General features: G+C 44.5%; 2 protein-coding genes across 2 annotated transcripts; both read right to left on the minus strand.

Moving 5' to 3' along the window:
* Positions 1-3,197: 3,197 nt before the first annotated feature.
* Positions 3,198-4,097, minus strand: LOC137589660 (serine/threonine-protein kinase pim-1-like). Its single transcript, XM_068307522.1, has one exon. The coding sequence runs from the start codon at positions 4,095-4,097 to the stop codon at positions 3,198-3,200; it is 900 nt and encodes a 299-aa protein (XP_068163623.1).
* An 11,667-nt stretch (positions 4,098-15,764) lies between these two features.
* Positions 15,765-16,619, minus strand: LOC137589661 (serine/threonine-protein kinase pim-3-like). The gene has a single exon (XM_068307523.1). The coding sequence runs from the start codon at positions 16,617-16,619 to the stop codon at positions 15,765-15,767; it is 855 nt and encodes a 284-aa protein (XP_068163624.1).
* Between the last annotated feature and the right edge of the window lie 9,454 nt (positions 16,620-26,073).

A 26,073-nucleotide genomic window follows, 5' to 3' on the forward strand; every position in this document is an offset into this window, starting at 1 on the left:
CCAGAAGTTGGCAGATCTGGTCAGGGTTGAAGTTTGTCCTGTCGCTGAGGGTGTTGTCCTGTGAAAGCCGTTGCCTTACTGCTTCCACTGCCTCCATTGCATGAACACATGTGAACAGGGAGGTGACGTCATAGGACACCATGGTCTCATCTGTATCCAATCTCAGTCCTCTCACCTTTTCCACAATGTCCATGGAGTTCTGTATTTGGTAGTGGTTCTTCCTTACGAATGGGGCCAAGATGGTGGCAACATGCTTGGCGATGTCGTATGTGATGCAGAAGGGTCTCCTTCTTTATGATTTTGTGGAGCCCATATATGCATGGAATGGCTTCCCCAGGGTACAGGCAATGGTATAGCAGGTGGTTTATAGTTTCCTCCATTTGTAGGCATTCCACCACGTTGTTTTTGTAGCTGCTGGTTGGGTCGTGCTTCAGGGTCTCATCAGTGCTGCTGTCGCTGAGTAGAGACATTACCTTGCTGTGGTAATCTGGTGTGTAGGCAACAGAATGTAAGTGGAAATGTTTATTCACAGTTTAATTGACAAGTTTGACTTATATCTAAAGAATAAGACAGTTGATCAACTCAATAAACCAGACTAAATACATCAGTGTGGAAACACGTTTAATCTTGCATGTCAGAATACTTTTGAGTTTTGTGTCTATGTGTCTAGATGGGAGTTTTTTTCACTTGGAGCACATTCATACAAGTACAAATGTGGTGGCTTTATCTGCTACAACAGAAAGGGTCGCAGTTCCTGAATTGACCTGACAAACAGCACAAATGGTTTCTCAAGCAGTTTGTCCGACAACTTCTCAAGAACATTCTCCTGTAGTGAATGAAAAATTAATATTTTGTTACATAATTTATTATTGTTTAAGAAAGTCTTGCCCCTCACACGCTTCATATCCCCAGTGGGTCTAACATGGTAGGTTCCAAAGTCGTCAGTGGTCGATCTAAGGTCGTACCAATGAAAACTTTTTGGAGGGGTCTGGGATGAACCACTTCTCCCACAGATCCAGGTGAACAGCCGGGTAATTCCACGGTTTGAACGGACCATTCCAGTGCAGAAGCTGTGCATCCTGTATGAAGTTCTCTGGATAGCGAGCATCTGGACCCCATCCTGGACAAACAGGAACTCAGCTGAGGTCAGTGCTGCAGAATCTGACTTTACCTGTGTAAGTATCAGTGGTAACCATTCCACTTTGGAGAGCTTGAACTGATTCTACATATTAACAGTGATGACCTCACCCAGGTGTCTGACGTGCCACAGTGGGTCCAGTGTTGTGAACTTGTCATGAAACACAAGCTAACCAGTCTCTATCAGTCGGAAGTGGCATTTGTTGTAAACTGATTTTGATCACATGACCAGAACAAACCCTGGTCCTGACCTGACCCCTTAGCAGAGGTCACTGAGGTCTGGGGTTCTGACCTGTTCCCTCTGGTGCTTTAGGGGGTGATCCGGGTGCCGGCTCCCTGCCAGTACGCCCACAAGCTGGCCTTCCTGGTGGGCCAGAGCCTCCACAGGGAGCCCAACATGAAGCTGGATGACCTCCTCTTCTATCTGTGAGGACCGGCGCAAACCCAATACCCACGTTCCTGCTGCCGGCTGTTCTCGCTGGCAATTTAGGGTTAGGGGCGCTCAAGTATTTTTGTTCAGGGTTTTGTTCAGTCCTGTTTTCCTTCTTTAAAAAGACAAATAGAGTTCCAGCAGCATAAAGATCTGTGTGAAGAAGTTGTTTCTGACAGCTGTCCTGCTAACGTTTAGTTAGCTTCAGCGTTGCGTCCAGATGTTGATGCCTGGTTCTGATTGGTCACCGGATTCAAAAGGTTTTAAGTCCCTTAAATGTTTGTGATTCCTGAACGGGACTAAAAAAAAGTCACGCAACTGATAGATATCAAATTTATTTAGATATTTTAGAAAATATTGCGCACACAAAGAACAGTCAACAGGCTGAGAACTCACACAACCCCTCAGGGTGTGACGAAGGTTGGTTCACACACACACACACACACACACACACGCTGGTGTTCAGTGGGCGGTACATTCACAGACCAGCATGAAGGTGGACATGATTGCTGAGGCAGGGATGACTGATTGGCCGGGCTAAATGTCAGGTGGGTGGAGGGGCGGGGCTGAGGTAGCTTTCTTTATCACTGGTCACTACTGGGGAAGAGGTTATGACCCGGATCAGCTGGTTCTGGGTCAAAGGTTCCGATCTGTTTACTTTTCAGTCTGAATCCAGAAACCGTGGAACCTTCATGGACCCTGTTCTCAGGTGGAACCTGTGTCCGGACCACAGTCGTTTTAAACTCACCATCTGCAGAACTTTCTGGATCTTCACAGCGAGCAGAACTTCTGTCCTCAGTGACTGGAGACGGAGACCAGAAAAAATGACTCGAGCTTGAAATACGAGTCAGTCTCACCACTCGAGGATTTATGTCATTTTACACGCAATTGTATTTGTGCATCTCCATGGCGACAGTTTGCTGCTGGGCGTGGCCTCCAAAAGGTTTGTTTTTATTCAACTTAATTTGACATGAATCGCGGAGGCGGGGCCTCCATCTACAGGTGAGATCTGATCAGAGTACCTTCTCTGACTGGCATAGCCAACACAAAAAAAAACCTTTCGCTTTGTCCCTGTTAGAAAGTTAGAAAGGACTGGAAATATTTTTTTTACTTCAAGTAATAAACTCCCTCATCTAGGGTGCAGATACTTCACCAGTTTAAACCTTTCTGTTCAGATTTAGCTTGAAGCGCCATCTAGCGGGCAGTGATGCTAGTTACACATTTTCACTTTTCAACACCTGGAAACGTTTTCCTTTACTGTCAGGGTCCATGGTGGTTTTCCTTTGTGGTTTATATCAGAGTGAAAAGCCACTTCAGTTCCATCATTACGGTGGGCTGTACTTGTGTTCGTGTGCTTCCTGATTTCATTATCCCATTATTCATGAGTGACAAATGATAACCTACTTTGAATCATTTTATGACATGCAACCAAAATTACTGAATCAGCTTTTAACATCCCTCATGTAGTATTTGTGCTGATATAAAACATGAACTCGGACACAAAATTATCACACAAATTTATTGACAAAAGATTTACTAAACAAATACACATGTTATATACAAGAAAAGATACAGGCAGTGATTCAGTTTCGCTCAGGGACGATGGGCCAGCAGGGGGTTGACTTGTGGTTCATTCCAGCCAGGAATGACTCAGGAGCTGCTCCAGAGTGGGACGCTGCTGAGGGTCCTCAGCCAGACACAGACCCAACACGTTTTGGCAGTTTGGAGACAACTTCTGACTGATGCAGAGGCTCTTCAAAAAGTGTTGGTGCAGCATGTTATAGAGAACCACTCCCATCTGCCACACAGTAACAGGCCTGCTACTGTACACTGAACTCCAGGACCACTCTGGTGGGTAATAGGAAGGGGTTCCACGATATATACCTTCGATTGTGTCCCCGTCATTGATAAACATGCTTAGACCAAAGTCAATTATCCTCAAACGTGGAACACCGCTGCTGATGTCAACCAAGATATTTTCCATTTTGATGTCTGCATGGAAAATCTTGTTGGCATCAAGTTCTCTGACAGCTTCCACCAGCTGCTTGAAGAAGAGTCTGGCCTCCTCTTCCTCCAAAGTACCTCCTCTGGACTTCCTGTAATTCAAGAGGTCAACCGCTGGAAATGGACATTCCATGACGATGATGAGCTCCTCCTCCAGGTCGTAGTGGTCCAGGAGGGAAATGGATGCTGACTGGCTAACTGATCCTCCTGCTTGTTGACTCATCTTCATCATGACAAGCACTTCAAGAGGCATCTTGCTCCTGTCGTCGTCTTCACGGAAAACAAGGGTCTGGGGAATGTGCTTGATCGCTACGTGGACAAAATCTTCCTTCCTGTAACCCATGTACACAGATCCCTGGCCTCCATCACCGAGTCGGTACAGTTGACAATATTTATCCTCAAACTGCTTCTTCTTCTTCGCTGGACTGATTTTCTTGTCCGGCTCCTGTGTCTCCATGGACTGAGATTGAGACCCACGTCTCCTGGTATGGATTTTCTTCCTCAGGAACGTTCTTAGTCCTGTCATTGGCATCAGAAAACACTGAGTTAGTACCTTCACTACCTGATTACAATGTTACTATTCTACTATGTAATTTAAAGCTTTTAAATTACGTTAAACCACAGGAAAGCAGCAACTAAATATTTAAATAGAAATTAAATGTTTTTAAAATACATTATAAATTTAATTTTACAACTACTGGTTTAAGCTGACAGCAGGTTTGTCTTATGTATTGTACTGAAGTGGAATTCTGAGCTACTTCTACTTCATGTTAGAAAGGAAGACAAACTTTTCATTGTCTTGTTTGCAAAAGTTCACAAACTGTGATGCTCCTGTTATAGACAGTAGTGGATTAAATTTCCAGAGACTTACTTGAAAATAAACCCGTCTGTTGTTCAGCCCCCTGAATCTTTGTGGGGTCTCTGAGGTCATCAGAGGTCTTCCACTGATGAAGAGGTTGAGGCTGAAGTCTGTAGTCAGTTGTGAATCTCCAAAAACGCTTAAAAACTGTCAGAGACATTGTAGAAATCTCATTACAATTATATAATATGTATATTATTAATATACAGACACTGCTGACAAAGACAAATTAAACAAGGCAGTCAGAGACTGCGACATCCCTGAATTCAAAATTTTACCCTGACTTTCATAATGTTCCTTACTTTCAGCAATGACTTCTATAATGTTCTATCGAGTATGACATTGACCTAATTTTCCAAAGGTGAAGGTCATCATCACATTTTTGTGCCTCTGGCTTCCTGAATATGTTGCTTTTCGTTTTGTGATTAAATCTCATCAGGTATCAGAGAGGTGTTCCGAAAATGGTATAAAAGTAAAAATTTGACCTTGACCTAGTTTTTCAAGGTCAATGTTCTGATCTCATTTTTATCCTTTTGCCTCCCTGAATATAACGCCTTTTGGTTCGTTTTTCTATCTCATCCGGTTCCTAAGATATGTGCAAAAAATGAACAAAAGTTGAAATTTGACCTTGACCTAGTTTTCTCAAGGTCAAGGTCATCATCTCATTTTCATCCCCTTTGTTGCCCGAGGATTTTGTGCTTTTTGTTTTATCTTTCTATCTGCAACAGATAGAAAGATAAAAGATATTTAGTGGATGGAAGGACGAACACACAAACACTGACATCATCGCTTCATGGGATGTAATTAGAGATCAATTTTCAAATTTCATTTTGCAATACTTGTAATCCAAATTTTTTGATAATGATTCAAATCCCTGAAGTCACCTCTGATATGATGAACCACAAACGTGAATTTTCTCCGTGTGTTTCTATTTTTTCTTGATTAAACACTGAATAACAGTTTTCCACGGGTGGAATTAAATGTTGGTGGATTTACCTTTCATGGCTGCAGATCGATGACAGAAACAAGTTGAGTGCTGCTCGGATCTCGGTGCTGACTGTAGTGTAACTGTGAGGGTCTGTCTCAGTAACGTTACACAGGTGTTGATACCTGAGGCGGTTTGGCTTTGAAGTTAGGGTCTTTGTGACGTCACCGGCTGCAGCAGCGTTATGGACTCAGCCGTTGTCTGGAAAACGAACCGGTTTGGGACCCGCTGGGTCCGAATTAAAAAAATAATCTCATAATTCAGACCAGAAACGAAGGACTATGAGGAAATATTTAATACTACGTCAGGCAATTATGTTTTAAAAAAATTTTTTATGATAAAAATAAAAATTGTGGAAACACTTTAACATTGTGACGCTATCTGACAGCTTCATGTGCAACTTTGGCTCATTGTTTTTCACATCTGAAATAAATATTAAAAAGCCGACAAATATGACTTTAAAAGCCTCTGACTCTCATTTTAATAAGAATTAAACACCAAATCCTGAGCAGAAATCAAGCAGCTTCGTCTCGTTTATTATTTGCGTTAAAGCACAAACAAAAAATTATTAATAACAATTTAACAAAAGCAGATTTGTTTTTCTACATTATTGATTAATATTTAATGCTATGATATGAAATAATGTACAATATTTCTTAAATTAATATGGAAATTTCCGAATATTGTGTATGATGAAAAACAATGGGTGCCTGGACAGCAGAGAAGACCCATTTATATTTGAAAAAACATAGTCAACTTTATTTTCAATTGTACCACGTATGCACGACATACAGCACAGATGAAATTACAGTCTGCAACCTGGGAATAAATTTGTTAAACCGACTGAATAACCCACATTCCAAAAATTAGAACAGGCTTAGGCAGAGTTTATAAGGATTACAGGTTTTATTCCTATAAATGTATTGGAACATGTGGTCTGGACTTGTGCAGTCTTTGAGCGTTGCCACAGGCAACAGAATTTAGCAGTTTTTGATTCCTTTACGTTTTGAACTGTTTTTCCAGCCTCCTGCCTGCAGGTGGCGCCCCGTCCATTCAGACCCGTTCATATGAACTCAGAGGAAACAGAGCGGACTGTGTTCTTTCCGGTCATATGAGTCAGACAATCATATGAAGGTGAAGGTCTGACAGAACTGAGCAGCAGCTTCATCTGTCTGTCTGTCCAGGTTCTGTCTGTCCAGCTCCGCGTCAGTGAACATCCAGCTGTGAAGTCACTGAACCACAACACAAACATCACTTCATCTCCAAACATGACATTTCACTGCAGTCTTTACTGCCTGTGGAGGGGGCAGAAACTCTTACTAATTCACTGTAAACTAAATAACACTGTAGAACTCACGCCTCCATTAAGACACACTGGTTCTCCTGTTAACTAATTAAAATAAAACAGTGTTAAAACATAATTCTGTCTCTATAAAAACCTTCTCCAGGTAGAGTTTGGTGTCGGATCTCTCCAGCTTCCTGTCACCACAAAAACACGTGTAAAGATGAACTGGTGTCTTTTATTTGCCCAGAGGCATAAATGTAAGTGTGACTGGTTGTTCTTCATGTACGACAAACTGCCAACTTGTCCAGGCCATACTCCTCCTGCCCAGCCTGCTCCAAACTCTCCAGCCTCCTTTTAACATGATCAGCGGAACATAAAGTTGATGGATGAATCAAGATACTGACAAAAATGATGAAAAATGCCTGTCAATATTGTCAAAGTCTCCTGAATGGCATAAATTGATAGATAGATAGATAGATAGATAGATAGATAGATAGATAGATAGATAGATAGATAGATAGATAGATAGATAGATAGATAGATAGATAGATAGATAGATAGATAGATAGATAGATAGATAGATAGATAGATAGATAGATAGATAGATAGATAGATAGATAGATAGATACTTTATTAATCCCGGAGGAAATTGCATATATCCACTGCTCAGGCATTACTTAACAAATAATACTGGATAAACACCAGGAGAAAAGGAAACACTGACATCACAGGACATACCACAAGACATACATTACACTAACAGACAGGCACATGCAGCACTAACAGGACTTATATACTAAACTATAGCTAAAAATATAAACGGTATAAAATTTAAAAATATTACAGTATTAAAATATAAACAGTATAAAATAAAATCTAAACAGTATAAAATTGAATTAAAATATAAAAACAGTATAAAAAATAAATAAATTATATATATATATATATATATATACAACAGTATAAAATTAAATTTAAATTAAATTAAATCCATTTTCAACCCCGTGCTGACCTCGCCACCTCCCCCCCGCTCCTCCTGAGAGAGTCATTGTACCCCCTGATGGCACGGGGCACGAAGGAGGACCTCAGCCTCTCTGTGGAGGCGCTGTGTGACAGCAGTCTGCCGCTGAAGGTGCTTCTCTGCTGGGAGAAGGTGGTGTGTAGGGGGTGCCTGGTGTTGTTCATGATGGCCTTAATTTTAGACATGGTCCTGCTCTCCAGAAGCATATCCACAGAGTCCAGGCTCAGCCCGACCACTGAGCCCGCTCTGCGGATGAGTCTGTTCAGACGGTCCATATCTCTTTTCCTGGCCCCCCCACCCCAACACACAATGGCGTATGACAGCACACTGGAGACTACGGACTGATAGAACATGAAAAGGAGCTTAGGACAGATGTTGAAGGAGGCCAGCCTCCTTAGGAAGTACATCCTGCTCTGCCCCTTCTTGTACACACAGTTGGAGTTGAGTGACCAGTCCAGTCTGCTGTCTAGCTGCAGTCCCAGGTACTTATAGTTTTCTACCACCTCCACCTCACTGCCATTGATGATCACCGGCTGTGGAGAGGGAGGTGCCCGCCGGAAATCCAGAACCATCTCCTTTGTCTTGGAGACGTTGAGCTGGAGCTGGTTCTGTTGGCACCACTCCATGAAGTCAGCCACCAATGCCCTGTACCCCCCCTCATCACCCTCCCGGATACATGCCACTATCGCGGTGTCATCGGAGTACTTCTGTATGTGGCATGTATCCGAGTTGTGCTTGAAGTCTGATGTGTAGAGGGTGAAGAGAATGGGGGATAGAACGGTCCCCTGTGGCGCCCCCGTGCTGCTGGTCACCATAGAAGACAAGCAGTCCCCCATACGGACGTACTGGGGTCTGTCCGTTAGGTAGTCCGTAATCCAGCTCACGAGGTAGGGGTCCACAGCCATGGAGGTCAGTTTATCCTGCAGGAGCTGGGGCTGGATGGTGTTGAAGGCACTCGAAAAGTCGAAGAAGAGCACTCTGACGGCACAGCCCCCGGCGTCCAGGTAGGAGAGTGTGCAATGGAGGAGGTACATGACAGCATCGTCAACCCCAACCTTGGCCTGATAGGCAAACTGGAGAGGGTCCATAGCACCCTGCACCTGTGGACGCATGAGCTCCAGGACCAGTCGCTCTAGGGTCTTCATTACGTGGGAGGTAAGAGCGACCGGTCGGTGGTCGTTGAGCTCAGTAGGGCGTCCTTTCTTGGGTACAGGGACAATGCAGGAGGTCTTCCACAGTGACGGGACCCTCCCCAGCCGCAGACTGAGGTTGAACAATTGTTGCAGGGGGTCCCCTAGTTCCGAAGCACAGGCTCGGAGGAGTCTTGGGGAGACCTTATCTGGTCCAGCCGCCTTGTAGGGACGGAGCCTCCTCAGCGTTGTCGTCACCAGGTCTGCAGTGATGATGGTCTCGGTCGTGGTGGGAGCAGGAGGTTGTGGCGAGGTTGGAAGTCCAGTGGTTGAGGTGGGGCCGTTGAGCTTCGCAGTTCTTGGAGTGGGCTCGGGAGAAGTGCCAGGGGTGGAAGGAGAGGAAGCACAGGAGGAGGGAGCATCAGTGGAGCGGTCTGTAGGGCCAGGAGAGGCCTGTAGGCCAGGAGAGGCCTGGGACGAGGAGCCGGGAGTGGTGGGGGAGCTGAACCGATTGAAAAAGCTGTTAAGTTCATTCGCTCGTTCAATATTCCCCTCCACAGTGCTGCGCCCTTTCCCGTGTCCGGTGATGGTTCTCATCCCATTCCAGACCTCCCGCACTTGGTTGCGCCCCAGCTGCTTCTCCAGCTTCCTCCTGTACGCCTCCTTGGCCTCCCTCAGGCAGAGTCTCACTTCCTTCTGGGCCTTCCTCATCTCCTCCTCGTTCTTGCTCCTGAACGCCCGCTTCATCCTGTTCAGGACAGCCTTGACTTCCTTGGTTACCCATGGTTTGTTGTTGGGGTAACACCTGATTGTCCTGACAGGGGCCATGGTGTCCACACAGAAGTTTATGTAGTCTGTAAAACACTGAGCTGCCCCCTCAATGTCTTCCCCATGTGAGCCCACAATAACATCCCAATCGGTGATCTGGAAGCAGTTCCTCAGCATCTCCTCTGTTTCCGGGGACCACCTCCTGACCTGTCGTGTTGTTGCTGGCAGCCGTTTCACCAGCGGGATGTAGGTGGGCTGTAGGTACACTAGGTTGTGGTCTGATTTACCTAGTGGAGGGAGGGGGGTGGCGGTGTATGCCTCCTTAGCATTAGCGTAGAACAGATCGATGGTTCTGTTCTTCCGTGTGGGACAGTCTACACACTGGACCATTGTGGGGAGAGATGAGTCCAAGGTGACGTGGTTAAAGTCACCGGTGATGATGACGAGCGCCTCCGGGTGCCGGGTCCGAAGAGCAGAGGTGGTCCCACAGATGGTCTCTCGTGCCGCCTCAGGGTCCGCACGTGGAGGGATGTAGACGGAGAGGACGATGACGTGTGAGAATTCACGCGCCAGGTAGTAGGGTCTGATGCTAACAGCTGTTAGCTCCAGGTCGCGGTTACACAGTGTTGATTTCACCGTCACATGTCCCGGATGGCACCATCTATCGTTGGTATAAATGATTAATCCACCTCCTTTCTTCTTACCGGCGGTGTTCGTGTCCCGGTCCGCTCGGACGGAGGAGAAGCCGGTTAGTCGGACGTTAGCGTCCGGCACGTCTCCAGTTAGCCACGTCTCAGAGAACACCAACAAGCTGGTCTCCCGGTAGCGATGATCAGTCCTGCACAGCGCCGTCAGTTCGTCCAACTTGTTGGGTAGAGAGTTCACGTTCCCCATGATGACGGAGGGGACGGAGGGCTTGACTCTCCTCCGGTTAGCGGCTCTAGCTGTTAGTCTAGTCCTTTCAACTCGACCCGCTCGGCATCCGCGATATCTCCGTCGGAGCTCAGCGGGGATGAGATCGCGTGTTGCTGGGTCTCCTTTGACCCTCAGAGACATCAACTCCTCCCTGGAGTACACTAGCATATCACTATACATTATATAATTTTACGTTAGAAAAATACACGCAGAAACATAGAAAAAAAACGCAAAATTATGCAAACAAACTCGCTCTGAGCAGAGGAAACTGCAGCCTGCTCGCGCATGCGCAGAAGACATTGAGATTGAGTGGATTTCCTGATTCTAACTGTAAGAAAATAGATTCCTGGACCACACCACACAGGAGGGTGGACAGCACTGGATGAAGGGGCAGCGTTTCCAAAAACGCTTAAAATACACAAGAATCTGGTGTTTGTCAAAAATCTTCCTCAGTTTTTCAGACACTCCAGACACACATGGGATCACTGTACCGTTACGCCTGCTCTCCTTCTCTTCTGTCCTCACTGTGTTATTCTTCTGGATCTTCTGTGAGCCTTCACAAAGGTCCAGTCAGGATATCCTGTTCTTTCACCTGGTCTTGGGTACTGGTTGGTGACTTGTCAGGCCTGTTTGTCAGTGTCCTGATGGCGCCAAGCTGGTGCCCCAATGGATGGTGAGAGTCAAAAAACAGGTGTTGGTCTGTTTGTGTTGGAGTCCTGTATACCCCAACACTCACACTTCCGTCATCTTTGATGTTGCTGTCCACCGAGTTGATGTGAAAGGTTGCACCTCGTGGATTTTGCTCTTGTGTCGTCCATGTACCGGAACCAGTGGCTTGGTGTTGCTCCTTTGAACGAGGTCAGGGCCATGTGTTCCACTTCTTCCATGTACAGATTGGACACAACAGGAGACACCTGAGAGCCCATGGCACATCCGTGTTTCTGCCTATAGAAGCTCCCTCTGTACTGGAAAAAGTTGCTGTTTAGGCAGAGGTCCAGAAGTTGGCAGATCTGGTCAGGGTTGAAGTTTGTCCTGTCGCTGAGGGTGTTGTCCTGTGAAAGCCGTTGCTTTACTGCTTCCACTGCCTCCATTGCATGAACACATGTGAACAGGGGGGTGACGTCATAGGATGCCATGGTCTCATCTGTATCCAATCTCAGTCCTCTCACCTTTTCCACAATGTCCATGGAGTTCTGTATTTGGTAGTGGTTCTTCCTTACGAATGGGGCCAAGATGGTGGCAACATGCTTGGCGATGTCGTATGTGATGCAGAAGGGTCTCCTTCTTTATGATTTTGTGCAGCCCATATATGCATGGAATGGCTTCCCCAGGGTACAGGCAATGGTATAGCAGGTGGTTTATAGTTTCCTCCATTTGTAGGCATTCCACAACGTTGTTTTTGTAGCTGCTGGTTGGGTCGTGCTTCAGGGTCTCATCAGTGCTGCTGTCGCTGAGTAGAGACATTACCTTGCTGTGGTAATCTGGTGTGTAGGCAACAGAATGTAAGTGGAAATGTTTATTCACAGTTTAATTGACAAGTTTGACTTATATCTAAAGAATAAGACAGTTGATCAACTCAATAAACCAGACTAAATACATCAGTGTGCAAACACGTTTAATCTTGCATGTCAGAATACTTTTGAGTTTTGTGTCTATGTGTCTAGATGGGAGTTTTTTTCACTTGGAGCACATTCATACAAGTACAAATGTGGTGGCTTTATCTGCTACAACAGAAAGGGTCGCAGTTCCTGAATTGACCTGACAAACAGCACAAATGGTTTCTCAAGCAGTTTGTCCGACAACTTCTCAAGAACATTCTCCTGTAGTGAATGAAAAATTAATATTTTGTTACATAATTTATTATTGTTTAAGAAAGTCTTGCCCCTCACACGCTTCATATCCCCAGTGGGTCTAACATGGTAGGTTCCAAAGTTGTCAGTGGTCGATCTAAGGTCGTACCAATGAAAACTTTTTGGAGGGGTCTGGGATGAACCACTTCTCCCACAGATCCAGGTGAACAGCCGGGTAATTCCACGGTTTGAACGGACCATTCCAGTGCAGAAGCTGTGCATCCTGTATGAAGTTCTCTGGATAGCGAGCATCTGGACCCCATCCTGGACAAACAGGAACTCAGCTGAGGTCAGTGCTGCAGAATCTGACTTTACCTGTGTAAGTATCAGTGGTAACCATTCCACTTTGGAGAGCTTGAACTGATTCTACATATTAACAGTGATGACCTCACCCAGGTGTCTGACGTGCCACAGTGGGTCTAGTGTTGTGAACTTGTCATGAAACACAAGCTAACCAGTCTCTATCAGTCGGAAGTGGCATTTGTTGTAAACTGATTTTGATCACATGACCAGAACTAACCCTGGTCCTGACCTGACCCCTTAGCAGAGGTCACCGAGGTCTGGGGTTCTGACCTGTTCCCTCTGGTGCTTTAGGGGGTGATCCGGGTGCCGGCTCCCTGCCAGTACGCCCACAAGCTGGCCTTCCTGGTGGGCCAGAGCCTCCACAGGGAGCCCAACATGAAGCTGGATGACCTCCTCTTCTATCTGTGAGGACCGGCGCAAACCCAATACCCACGTTCCTGCTGCCGGCTGTTCTCGCTGGCAATTTAGGGTTAGGGGCGCTCAAGTATTTTTGTTCAGGGTTTTGTTCAGTCCTGTTTTCCTTCTTTAAAAAGACAAATAAGAGTTCCAGCAGCATAAAGATCTGTGTGAAGAAGTTGTTTCTGACAGCTGTCCTGCTAACGTTTAGTTAGCTTCAGCGTTGCGTCCAGATGTTGATGCCTGGTTCTGATTGGTCACCGGATTCAAAAGGTTTTAAGTCCCTTAAATGTTTGTGATTCCTGAACGGGACTAAAAAAAAGTCACGCAACTGATAGATATCAAATTTATTTAGATATTTTAGAAAATATTGCGCACACACACACGAACAGTCAACAGGCTGAGAACTCACACAACCCCTCAGGGTGTGACGAAGGTTGGTTCACACACACACACACACACACTGGTGTTCAGTGGGCGGTACATTCACAGACCAGCATGAAGGTGGACATGTTTGCTGAGGCAGGGATGACTGATTGGCCGGGCTAAATGTCAGGTGGGTGGAGGGGCGGGGCTGAGGTAGCTTTCTTTATCACTGGTCACTACTGGGGAAGAGGTTATGACCCGGATCAGCTGGTTCTGGGTCAAAGGTTCCGATCTGTTTACTTTTCAGTCTGAATCCAGAAACCGTGGAACCTTCATGGACCCTGTTCTCAGGTGGAACCTGTGTCTGGACCACAGTCGTTTTAAACTCACCATCTGCAGAACTTTCTGGATCTTCACAGCGAGCAGAACTTCTGTCCTCAGTGACTGGAGACGGAGACCACAAAAAATGACTCGAGCATGAAATACGAGTCAGTCTCACCACTCAAGAGGATTTATGTCATTTTACACGCAATTGTTTTTGTGCATCTCCATGGCGACAGTTTGCTGCTGGGCGTGGCCTCCAAAAGGTTTGTTTTTATTCAACTTAATTTGACATGAATCGCGGAGGCGGGGCCTCCCATCTACAGGTGAGATCTGATCAGAGTACCTTCTCTGACTGGCATAGCCAACACAAAAAAAAACCTTTCGCTTTGTCCCTGTTAGAAAGTTAGAAAGGATTGGAAATATTTTTTTACTTCAAGTAATAAACTCCCTCATCTAGGGTGCAGATACTTCACCAGTTTAAACCTTTCTGTTCAGATTTAGCTTGAAGCGCCATCTAGTGGGCAGTGATGCTAGTTACACATTTTCACTTTTCAACACCTGGGAACGTTTTCCTTTACTGTCAGGGTCCATGGTGGTTTTCCTTTGTGGTTTATATCAGAGTGAAAAGCCACTTCAGTTCCATCATTACGGCTGTACTTGTGTTCGTGTGCTTCCTGATTTCATTCTCCCATTATTCATGAGTGACAAATGATAACCTACTTTGAATCATTTTATGACATGCAACCAAAATTACTGAATCAGCTTTTAACATCCCTCATGTAGTATTTGTGCTGATATAAAACATGAACTCGGACACAAAATTATCACACAAATTTATTGACAAAAGATTTACTAAACAAATACACATGTTATATACAAGAAAAGATACAGGCACTGATTCAGTTTCGCTCAGGGACGATGGGCCAGCAGGGGGTTGACTTATGGTTCATTCCAGCCAGGAATGACTCAGGAGCTGCACCAGAGTGGGACGCTGCTGAGGGTCCTCAGCCAGACGCAACACGTTTTGGCAGTTTGGAGACAACTTCTGACTGATGCAGAGGCTCTTCAAAAAGTGTTGGTGCAGCATGTTATAGAGAACCACTCCCATCTGCCACACAGTAACAGGCCTGCTACTGTATTATTATATTATTATTATTGTATTACTCCTTATTATTATTATTATTATTATTATTAATATTATTATTATTATTATCATTATTATTATTGTTGTTGTTGTTGTTGTTTCTGTTTTTATTATTATTATTAGTAGTAGTAGTAGTAGTAGTAGTAGTAGTAGTAGTATTTTTCCAGTGTTAAGAAAGACGCCAATCTTCTCAGATCTATCTCAATGGTTGAAAACCTGAGTTTTGCCATTCATTGTGTGGAATTTCATGACGTTACTTCCCTCTACAGGTCACAGTAGGGAGACATTAAACCTCAAGTTAGAACTTTTTCAAAAGTAACAGTCACGTGTACGCAATCAATTATTTTACATTTTTGCTCATTATAATTTTACAAACAGTAGCTATTTGCTCCATAATGAACACAGTGGCAAAACAACATGTACTTCATATTATGCCCGAACCACATGAAACACATTAAAATCAAGTGACTGAGTACAACCTCTTTGTGTTGTGCCTGAATTTGTACACCCATTGTGTGTTTTACAGGTAAAAAGAAATTCGGGACTCCAAAAGTGCTCAGCTGTCCGACCTTCTGACTGGCATTATTTAACATTGACAAATAATAACCTGCTTTGTTATTTTGTTAATTACTGAATCAGCCTTTAATATCTCTCATGTCGGATTTGTACTGATGTAAAACATGAACTCTGATATGAAATGACTTAAAAGTAATCACACAAGTTTATTGACAATGGTTTACGAAACAAATGCATTCACAATACATGTTATATACAAGAAAAAATATTATACAGGCACTGATTCAATTTCCCTCAGGGACAATGGGCCAGCAGGGGGTTGACTTATGGTTCATTCCAGCCAGGAGTGACTCAGGAGCTGCTCCAGAGTGGGACGCTGCTGAGGGTCCTCAGCCAGACACAGACGCAACACGTTTTGGCAGTTTGGAGACAACTCCTGACTGATACGGAGGCCATTCTCCAAGAAAAACGTTGTATTAAAGTCTCTGTGCAGCATGTCATGGAGAACCACTCCCATCTGCCACACAGTAACAGGCCTACTGCTGTACACTGAACTCCAGTACCACTCTGGTGGGTCATAGCACGGAGCTCCAGGAAATATATCTTCAATTGTGTCCCCGTCGTTGATAAACATGCTTAGACCAAAGTCAATTATCCTCAAACGTGGAACACCGCTGCTGATGTCAACCAAGATATTTTCCATTTTGATGTCTGCATGGAAAATCTTGTTGGCATCAAGTTCTCTGACAGCTTCCACCAGCTGCTTGAAGAAGAGTCTGGCCTCCTCTTCCTCCAAAGTACCTCCTCTGGACTTCCTGTAATTCAAGAGGTCAACCGCTGGAAATGGACATTCCATGACGATGATGAGCTCCTCCTCCAGGTCGTAGTGGTCCAGGAGGGAAATGGATGCTGACTGGCCAACCGATCCTCCTGCTTGTTGACTCATCTTCATCATGACAAGCACTTCAAGAGGCATCTTGCTCCTGTCGTCGTCTTCACGGAAAACGAAGGCCTGGGGAATGTGCTTGATCGCTACGCGGAGAAAATCTTTTTTCCTGTAACCCACGTACACAGATCCATGGCCTCCATCACCGAGTCGGTACAGTTGGCAATATTTATCCTCAAACTGATTCTTCTTCTTCTTCTTCACTGGACTGATTTTCTTGTCCGGCTCCTGTGTCTCCATGGACTGAGATTGAGACCCACGTCTCCTGGTATGGATTTTCTTCCTCAGGAACGTTCTTAGTCCTGTCATTGGCATCAGAAAACACTGAGTTAGTACCTTCACTCCCTGATTACAATGTTACTATTCTACTATGTAATTTAAAGCTTTTAAATTACGTTAAACCACAGGAAAGCAGCAACTAAATATTTAAATAGAAATTAAATGTTTTTAAAATATATTATAAATTTAATTTTACAACTACTGGTTTAAGCTGACAGCAGGTTTGTCTTATGTATTGTACTGAAGTGGAATTCTGAGCTACTTCTACTTCATGTTAGAAAGGAAGACAAACTTTTTGTTGTCTTGTTTGCAAAAGTTCACATAAGCTGTGATGCTCCTGTTATAGACAGTAGTGGATTAAATTTCCAGAGACTTACTTGAAAATAAACCCGTCTGTTGTTCAGCCCCCTGAATCTTTGTGGGGTCTCTGAGGTCATCAGAGGTCTTCCACTGATGAAGAGGCTGAAGTCTGTAGTCAGCTGTGAATCTCCAAAAACGCTTAAAAACTGTCGGAGACATTGTAGAAATCTCATTACAATTATATGTATATTATTAATATACAGACACTGCTGACAAAGACAAATTAAAAAAGGCAGTCAGAGACTGCGACATCCTTGAATTCAAAATTTTACCCTGACTTACTTTCATAATGTTCCTTATTTTCAGCAATGACTTCTATAATGTTCTATCGAGTATGACATTGACCTAATTTTCCAAAGGTGAAGGTCATCATCACATTTTTGTGCCTCTGGCTTCCTGAATATGTTGCTTTTCGTTTTGTGATTATATCTCATCAGGTATCAGAGAGGTGTTCCGAAAATGGTATAAAAGTAAAAATTTGACCTTGACCTAGTTTTTCAAGGTCAATGATCTGATCTAATTTTTATCCTTTTGCCTCCCTGAATATAACGCCTTTTGGTTCGTTTTTCTATCTCATCCGGTTCCTAAGATATGTGCAAAAAATGAACCAAAGTTGAAAATTGACCTTGACCTAGTTTTCTCAAGGTCAAGGTCATCATCTCATTTTCATCCCCTTTGTTGCCCGAGGATTGTGCTTTTTGTTTTATCTTTCTATCTGCAACAGATAGAAAGATAAAAGATATTTAATGGATGGAAGGACGAACACACGAACACTGACATCATCGCTTCATGGGATGTAATTAGAGATCATCAATTTTCAAATTTCATTTTGCAATACTTGTAATCCAAATTTTTTGATAATGATTCGAATCCCTGAAGTCACCTCTGATATGATGAACCACAAACGTGAATTTGCTCCGTGTGTTTCTATTTTTTCTTGATTAAACACTGAATAACAGTTTTCCACGGGTGGAATTAAATGTTGGTGGATTTACCTTTCATGGCTGCAGATCGATGACAGAAACAAGTTGAGTGCTGCTCGGATCTCGGTGCTGACTGTAGTGTAACTGTGAGGGTCTGTCTCAGTAACGTTACACAGGTGTTGATACCTGAGGCGGTTTGGCTTTGAAGTTAGGGTCTTTGTGACGTCACCGGCTGCAGCAGCGTTATGGACTCAGCCGTTGTCCGGAAAACGAACCGGTTTGGGACCCGCTGGGTCCGAATTAAAAAAATAATCTCATAATTCAGACCAGAAACGAAGGACTATGAGGAAATATTTAATACTACATCAGGCAATTATGATTTAAAAAATTTTTTTATGATAAAAATAAAAATTGTGGAAACACTTTAACATTGTGACGCTATCTGACAGCTTCATGTGCAACTTTGGCTCATTGTTTTTCGCATCTGAAATAAATATTAAAAAGCCGACAAATATGACTTTAAAAGCCTCCGACTCTCATTTTAATAAGAATTAAACACCAGATCCTTCAAATTCTGAGTAGAAATCAAGCAGCTTCATCTCGTTTATTATTTGCGTTAAAGCACAAACAAAAAATTATTAATAACAATTTAACGAAAGCAGATTTGTTTTTCTACATTATTGATTAATATTTAATTATATGAAATAATGTACAATATTTCTTAAATTAATATGAAATTTTCCGAATATTATGTATGATGAAAAACAATGGGTGCCTGCAGCAGAGAAGACCCATTTATATTTGAAAAAACATAGTCAACTTTATTTTTAAATGTACCATGTATGCACGACATACAGCACAGATGAAATTACAGTCTGCAACCTGGGAATAAATTTGTTAAACCGACTGAATAACCCACAACCCAAACAGATAAGGCAGATTTTACAGGTTTTATTCCTATAAATGTATTGGAACATGTGGTCTGGACTTGTGCAGTCTTTGAGCGTTGCCACAGACAACAGAATTGAGCAGTTTTTGATTCCTTTACGTTTTGAACTGTTTTTCCAGCCTCCTGCCTGCAGGTGGCGCCCCGTCCATTCAGACCCGTTCATATGAACTCAGAGGAAAGAGAGCGGACTGTGTTCTTTCCGGTCATATGATTGTCTGACTCATTCATCTGTGTGGTTAGATATGATGAGTCATGCTGGGAACACTTCCAAAATCATTTGCATATTTGGAAATTTTGTTTTGTTTCTTGCAGGAATGTCCAGCCTGTGTGAGCTCATCGCTCACAGGAATATTCTCTGCTCAGATTAGATGGCATTATGAATTCACCAGGACACACTGATCCAACACAGACAGACTACAGACAGATTAACCAGAACCTGCACCACTGACGGCTCACAGACGACACGCTGCCTACAGTGTGGGTCTGTGTGCTGCTTCAGTGGACGGGCTGAAGCTCTGACAGAACTGAGCAGCAGCTTCATCTGTCTGTCTGTCCAGGTTCTGTCTGTCCAGCTCCGCGTCAGTGAACATCCAGCTGTGAAGTCACTGAACCACAACACAAACATCACTTCATCTCCAAACATGACATTTCACTGCAGTCTTTTGTAGCATATGTATGTAGCATACAAATTAACAATATCAAATTGGGCTTTCTCAGAAGATGTGGTTCGGCTCTAGGAGTGGAGAGAGGAAGAGACTGAGACAGAGGTTTGAATTTGGTACCATATATTTAAAAATAAAAATTGTAGAACACAAAGAATGGCTATTCTCACAAAGGAAAAACAAATGACATTTCTAACTTAAATTAGCCTCAAGGAAAACAAAACAAAATCAATGCCGTCAAATGCATACATTCAAGTAATACATTCAAATCTGAAGTCCAATGAGCCCGCTTAATTGGGTCTCAGTCCATGTGCGCATTACGCACAACAAAAGTTCAGGTTGTCCACAACACGGGGTTGTACCAGTGTTGACTCGAGCAGGATTTCCAGAGGGGTAGTGTGCAAAGTGAGGGAAGGGAATGTGTGAATGTGAGTGTGGGACAGACCGCAAAATTCACTTCACAAGGATTTTGCTTTCCAAGTTCTTTCTTTTCTTAGCTCGCCATCCAAACCTGGCCGGTTCCGCCGTTTCACGAATGTAGTCGCGCTGCAGTTGGTTCTCACAAGTTGACATTCAGGCAATACGTCAAAAACCTTTCAAGTGTTGTCACCGTGAAATGAAAACTATGAATTCGGCGTCCGTCTCCTCACGGCCCCTCTCGCATCACCCGACTCACTTCCTGGGACGCCGTTTTATGGGCACCGATAGGCTGCGTGGGGTCATGTGACGCCCCGACGGTCGCTAGGAGACGACTAGAAACGCCAAATAGATTGTTTCTTCACCTGGGTTACACCCTCCCCCCTTTAGATCATGCAACTCCTGATGCATGCTAAACTTCAAAAACAGGAGGGTGCACATGATTGTTTGCTGCAGAGGTACCAATTGCTCCACTATACATGTCAACTAACCCATGGAAAAGAGTCTGCACAACAGAAATGAGAGGGTTACCCAACACTGAGTACTGCAAGCGATTTGGTAGTTGGCGCTGACGACTTGAACGTCGGACAACCGTATCAGACTCAACTACAGAGTCAGATGTATTTTGTGCTGTAACAAGGGTCTCAGCTGGGATGAGTAATGGCTCATTGAGGTTGGGTGATGTCTCTGCTTGACCAGGAAGCTCAGGTTCTCCAGGTAAGCTGTCTGGAGCACAGGTAAATTGAACTCGGTCAGGTGAGTCATCAGCTACAGGTTCAGAAGCTTCAGGATCAGCAGAGGAATCCCCATCTCCAGGTAAGTGGTTTATTTCATGTGCAGATAAATTGGTTCCTTCATTTGCAGGTAAGATGGGTTCTTCATTTCCAGGCAAGTTGGTTCGCAGGGAAGAAGGTTCAGCATCAACAGGATTCTCATGCGTTTCGGCCAAGGACACATTTGTAGAGTCAGCTTGAGGCAGTGAACTTACAGCTGAATGTTCACTCCTGAAAGCAAGAGAAGTTGGAGAAATATGAGGTTGAGGTGACTCCCATTCTTCATCTTCATCCAGATTTTCGTTGGGATCTTCAAGTGCCAAAGTCTGGCTTCGAGTTTTCGCACGACGGGGTGGAGTGTCTGGCAAGAGATTAGAATCATTCATGCCGGCTTGGAATGGACATGGAAGAAGTAAATCGCGGTGCAATGTACGAATTGGCCCATCCTTTGTTTCAGGGCGCACAGTGTACACAGGCAACTCTCCAGCCCGTTTCAAGACAATGTAGATATCTTGTTCCCATTTGTCTTCAAGCTTGTGCTTCCCGCGCAGCCTGACATTGCGAACAAGAACTCTATCACCTTCGTCCAACTTTGAGGGTGTAACTTGTTTGTCAAAGCGCATTTTGTTTCTCTCACCTGCTTTTGCAGCATTCTTGGATGCTATCTGAAAGCTTTCTTCAAGACGAGATCGGAGACGTTCAACATATTGGGAATGAGAAATGGACTGATTTCTTTGCAGAGGCAGACCAAAGGCGAGATCTACTGGAAGCCTTGGTGAACGACCAAACATTAATTCATAAGGCGTAAAGCCAGTGACGTCATTCCGAGTGCAATTGTACGCATGCACTAGAGGCTTCACATACTCTTTCCATCTGGTCTTCTGCTTTGGTTCCAAAGTTCCAAGCATGCCGAGTAGCGTCCTGTTGAACCTTTCAACTGGGTTTCCCCTAGGATGATAGGGGGTTGTCCGTGTCTTTTCCATCCCTGTGAATTGGCAAAGTTCTTTGATTAACTTGGACTCGAAGTCTGGTCCTTGATCGGTGTGGAGACGTTCAGGTATTCCATAGCACACTATGAAATTCTCCCACAAACACTTTGCCACTGTCCTGGCTTTTTGGTTTGGTGTGGGTATTGCAACAGAATATTTTGTAAAATGGTCAGTTAGTACAAGGATGTCCTTTGTGTTGCTCTGGTCTGGTTCAAGTGAAAGATAGTCCATGCAAACCAACTCAAGAGGACGTGTGGTTTTAATATTAACAAGAGGTGCGGATCTCTCAGGTAGTGCTTTGCGTCTCACACATCGGCTACAAGTCTTGATTTTGCATTCTATATCAGCTGCCATGTGAGGCCAGAAAAATCTGGAGCGTACAAGGTCTAAAGTGCGCTCAATGCCCATATGACCCATGTCATCATGCAGGCTTGTTAGAACAACCGATCTCAGCTCCTTGGGCAGAACCAGCTGGAACGAGGCTCGTTCCCCATCCCACCTCCGCCGGTACAAGATGTCCTCATGCAGCTCGAGGCGATTCAGCTCCCTCAATAACAGAGCTAGGTCTGGAAGCTCATGCTTTGCAGTGGGAGGCACTTTTTCTCCAGTCTTCATCTGGTGAATCACCTCTCTTATAGCTGGATCAGCATGTTGCTGTTCTTTGAGGTCCAGATGTGACAAGGAAGGAACAACTGGTAGCCCATGGTTGGTTTCACTGGAATAACAATCAGGAATGGCTTCAGCTGACAGGCTCAAGGACTCAACCAAAGTGATAGGACTCTCTACTGAACTGCTGGGCTGGTTGGAGACAAGGCAGCGATGACAAATAGCAGACACAACATCAGGGTCCACTTCCTCTATTTCACTTGGTTCACTCAGGGAGAATTTGTTGATCAAATCCCAATCTTTCTGTGATGAAACATCAGTGAATTGGTTCTGAGGACGGCGGGATAAACCATCAGCGTCAGAGTTCAACTTTCCAGATCTATACTGCAGTTTGAAGGCATAGGTGGACAGGGCAGCGAGCCACCTGTGGCTGGCAGCATCTAACTTTGCTGATGTTAACAGGTAAGTTAGGGGATTGTTGTCAGTTACCACTACAAAGCTGGCCCCATACAGGTAGTCGTGCAGTTTCTCTGTCACACTCCACTTCAGAGCAAGGAATTCAAGCTTGTGTGCGGGGTATCTGGATTCGCTTGGCGATAAGCCACGGCTGGCGTATGCAATTACTCTCAGCTGACCTTCCTGCTTTTAATACAATGCAGCTCCAAGTCCAGTGGTGCTGGCATCAGTATGGAGGATATAAGGTAGCTTGGGATCAGCAAAGCCAAGGACCGGAGAGCTTGTCAGCTTTGCTATCAGTGTTTCAAATGCATTTTGGCAGACAGATGACCATCGCTCTCCAAAGGGCTGCTTTGCATCTTGAAGTTTGGCTGAATGGTGTTTGGACTGGGACTTCGGCATAGACACATAGCCACGCGTAAGATCATTTAGTGGTTTAGCAATGGCAGCATACCCTTTGATGAATCTACGGTAATACCCAGCAAATCCTAAAAATGACTTGAGCTCTTTCAGGGTTTGTGGAACCGGCCAGGATTTAAGAGCAAGAATCTTATCGGGATCAGTTTCAACTCCTCTCTCCGAAACAATATGTCCAAGATATCGCACGGATGTCTGACAGAACTTGCACTTCTCTGGAGAGAGTTTCAACCCATATTCTTTTAAACGATTGAGCACTCGCAGCAACCTCTGCTCATGCTCTTCAAGTGAGCTTGAAAATACAATAAGATCGTCAATGAAAACAAGTACTTCTTTTAAATGGAGATCCCCCATGCACTTCTCCATTACCCGCTGAAATGTACTTGGAGCATTCGTAACCCCTTGGGGCATTCTATTAAACTCCCAGAACCCAACTGGCGTTACAAAAGCTGTCTTTGCTTTATCAGCCTCATCCATCTCGATCTGATAGTAGCCGGATTTTAGGTCCAGCACACTAAACCACCGGGAACCAGTCAAGGCTGAAAAAGATTCTTCCAGATTTGGTAAAGCATAGGCATCTTTTATAGTCTGTAAATTCAACTTGCGGTAATCGATGCACAACCGAATGTCCCCATTCTTCTTGCGGACCACGACAATAGGTGATGAGAATGGTGAATCGGACTCTCTAATGACACCCGCGTCTAGCAGATCACGTAGATGTTGGCGCACAGCCTCAACATCTTGAGGGTGAATCGGTCTGGCCCGATGCTTGAAAGGGGTTTCGTCATGCAGTTTGATCCGGTGTTTCACCTTATCAGTGCATCCGAAATCCAAGTCGTGGTGTGAAAAGACTTCAGGAATCTCGCTGAATTTATTAATAATCCTCTCCTTCCACTCTGGAGGAATTGGTGATTCTCCAAAATCCAGCTTCAAAGTATTCAATGTCTCAATTGGTAACTGGTTCGAGGACACTTGGTGGGACAGAATCTGGGGGGATATGGCAAGTTTGGCAATGGCACAGAGAGGTGGGATAGTCACGTCATGATCTGAGTCATTAGTAAGAACAACCGGAATTCTCTTCATGTGTGATTTACGTGAAAGCGCAATAAGAGAGTTTTTGACACACAGCCCGCCTGGCAGGGGTGAAGCGGGATGCTCCACAAGCGCCCATTGCCCAAGACCTGTTGTACTGGAGTGAACGGATCCTTCCACGACGGTGGTGTGTCCAGCAGGGATGAGGACCGGAGACTTAGTGGCTATTTTCACGACTCCATCAATGTCAGCGTGATGTTGTCGGTGGCGCATCTGCAAAAGTTTAAGCACAGCTTTGTACCCATGAGCAGAAGGCTGGAACTCTGCAACGTCACTCTCCCTATGGTGCCTGTACAGTGGTTCCAAAGTGTTCATGCCGATTAATACTGGGGACTGAAAATCAGATCTTACATCAGGAACTACAAGTGCAAGTGTGGCCATATCAAAATCTGCACCTAGGAACTCCCTAGGAAATGTTATTGTCATTTCCACATATCCAATATAGGGGACGGCTTGTCCTGCTGCTCCTTCCACTTGTAGGATGTCACCCAGAGGTTTCACAGGCTGATCGGCAAAGTGCTGGTTATAGAATGAAACGGGGATGGTTGTAACTTGCGACCCTGTGTCTAGGAGGCAACTACATTCTTCCTCAGCGATCTTGACTTTGGCTGTACAGCGGGAACCAATTAAACAGTTGGGTAGTTGAGATGTGATGGCGGGTGCTGTCTGAGTCATTTCTCTACATTGCATAATTTTCTTTTTGTTGGGACAATTTGGGTCCACAACAGTTCCGGTTTGCCCCGCAACAGGAACTGGATTTAGTTTAAAGATTGTTTAAACTGGGGGTTGGATTTTTGCCATTTCGCTTGTCTTTCTGCAAACTGTTTTTTCTTGGCGGCCACAAGAGCAGAGTTTGGAGGATTTTCACAATGTGTCTTTATATGGCCATCTTCACCACACCTATAACAGTAACCAGGCTTGAGTACCGAAGGCAGGGTCTTTGTTTGCTTACCAATCCTCTGATTCTCCTGCAGCGTACCACCAGACATGGACTTGAAAGCAGCAGGATTAGTGACACTTGACTGGCTGGCAGTAAGTGATGCAAGCTGTTTCTGGATGTCTGTCAGTTGCTGTGCGAGCTGCTGCGTGACTTTGGTGAGAGCAGCAATTTCTTTCTTCTCGGCCCTATCTGTAGAGACATACTGCACATGGGCTGAAACTTTGGGTCTTGCTGAGCCGAGATGTTGCTTCATTCGGATAGCCTTTGCAGCTTCACGGTCTTCCTCAGTTCGTAGTCGTAGCAAGAACTCTGCAAATGTTGGTGGATTGTGTTTTCTTTGCTTCAGCTGTAATTCAGTAATCAGAGAGTTATCCCAACAACCTCGACAGAATTGGGTCAACAGGTGTCGTTCAATGTCTTTGTTTATTACTCCCCCACGCTTGACCACTGAGTTTAAAAGAACCTGAAGACGTTGAAGATAGGTGGAGGGTTTCTCCCCAGCGTCTTGAAAGGTGTCTAAAAATTTGGCATAAAGCTCTTCTCCATCTTGAACAGTACCATAAGCTGAATCGAGAGTCTGCAGATAGATGGTGGGTGACGTATCTGGTTGCAAGTGCTTAACCATGTCAGCAGCCGGTGACAGCAAGCTCTCAAAGATTTTGCGGGAGCGCTGAAGGTCAGACACCGCGGGATCTTTTAGTAATAGTTCTATGCTGGAACGCCACGTATCATAGTCTGATTCGTTCGGAGGTCGTGGGGATCTCCCAGAAAAGGCTCGGATTCTGTGAGCTGAATAGTGACCTGTGCTTTCTTCATTTTTTACTATGTGCT

The sequence above is a fragment of the Antennarius striatus genome, chromosome 22 (genome assembly GCF_040054535.1).
Source record: "Antennarius striatus isolate MH-2024 chromosome 22, ASM4005453v1, whole genome shotgun sequence".
Taxonomy (NCBI): Eukaryota; Metazoa; Chordata; class Actinopteri; order Lophiiformes; family Antennariidae; genus Antennarius; species Antennarius striatus.

Excerpts from the sequence above, each read along its gene's own strand:
- LOC137589661 (XM_068307523.1), bottom strand. The coding sequence starts at position 16,619 with ATGGAGACACAGGAGCCGGACAAGAAAATCAGTCCAGTGAAGAAGAAG.
- LOC137589660 (XM_068307522.1), bottom strand. The coding sequence starts at position 4,097 with ATGACAGGACTAAGAACGTTCCTGAGGAAGAAAATCCATACCAGGAGA.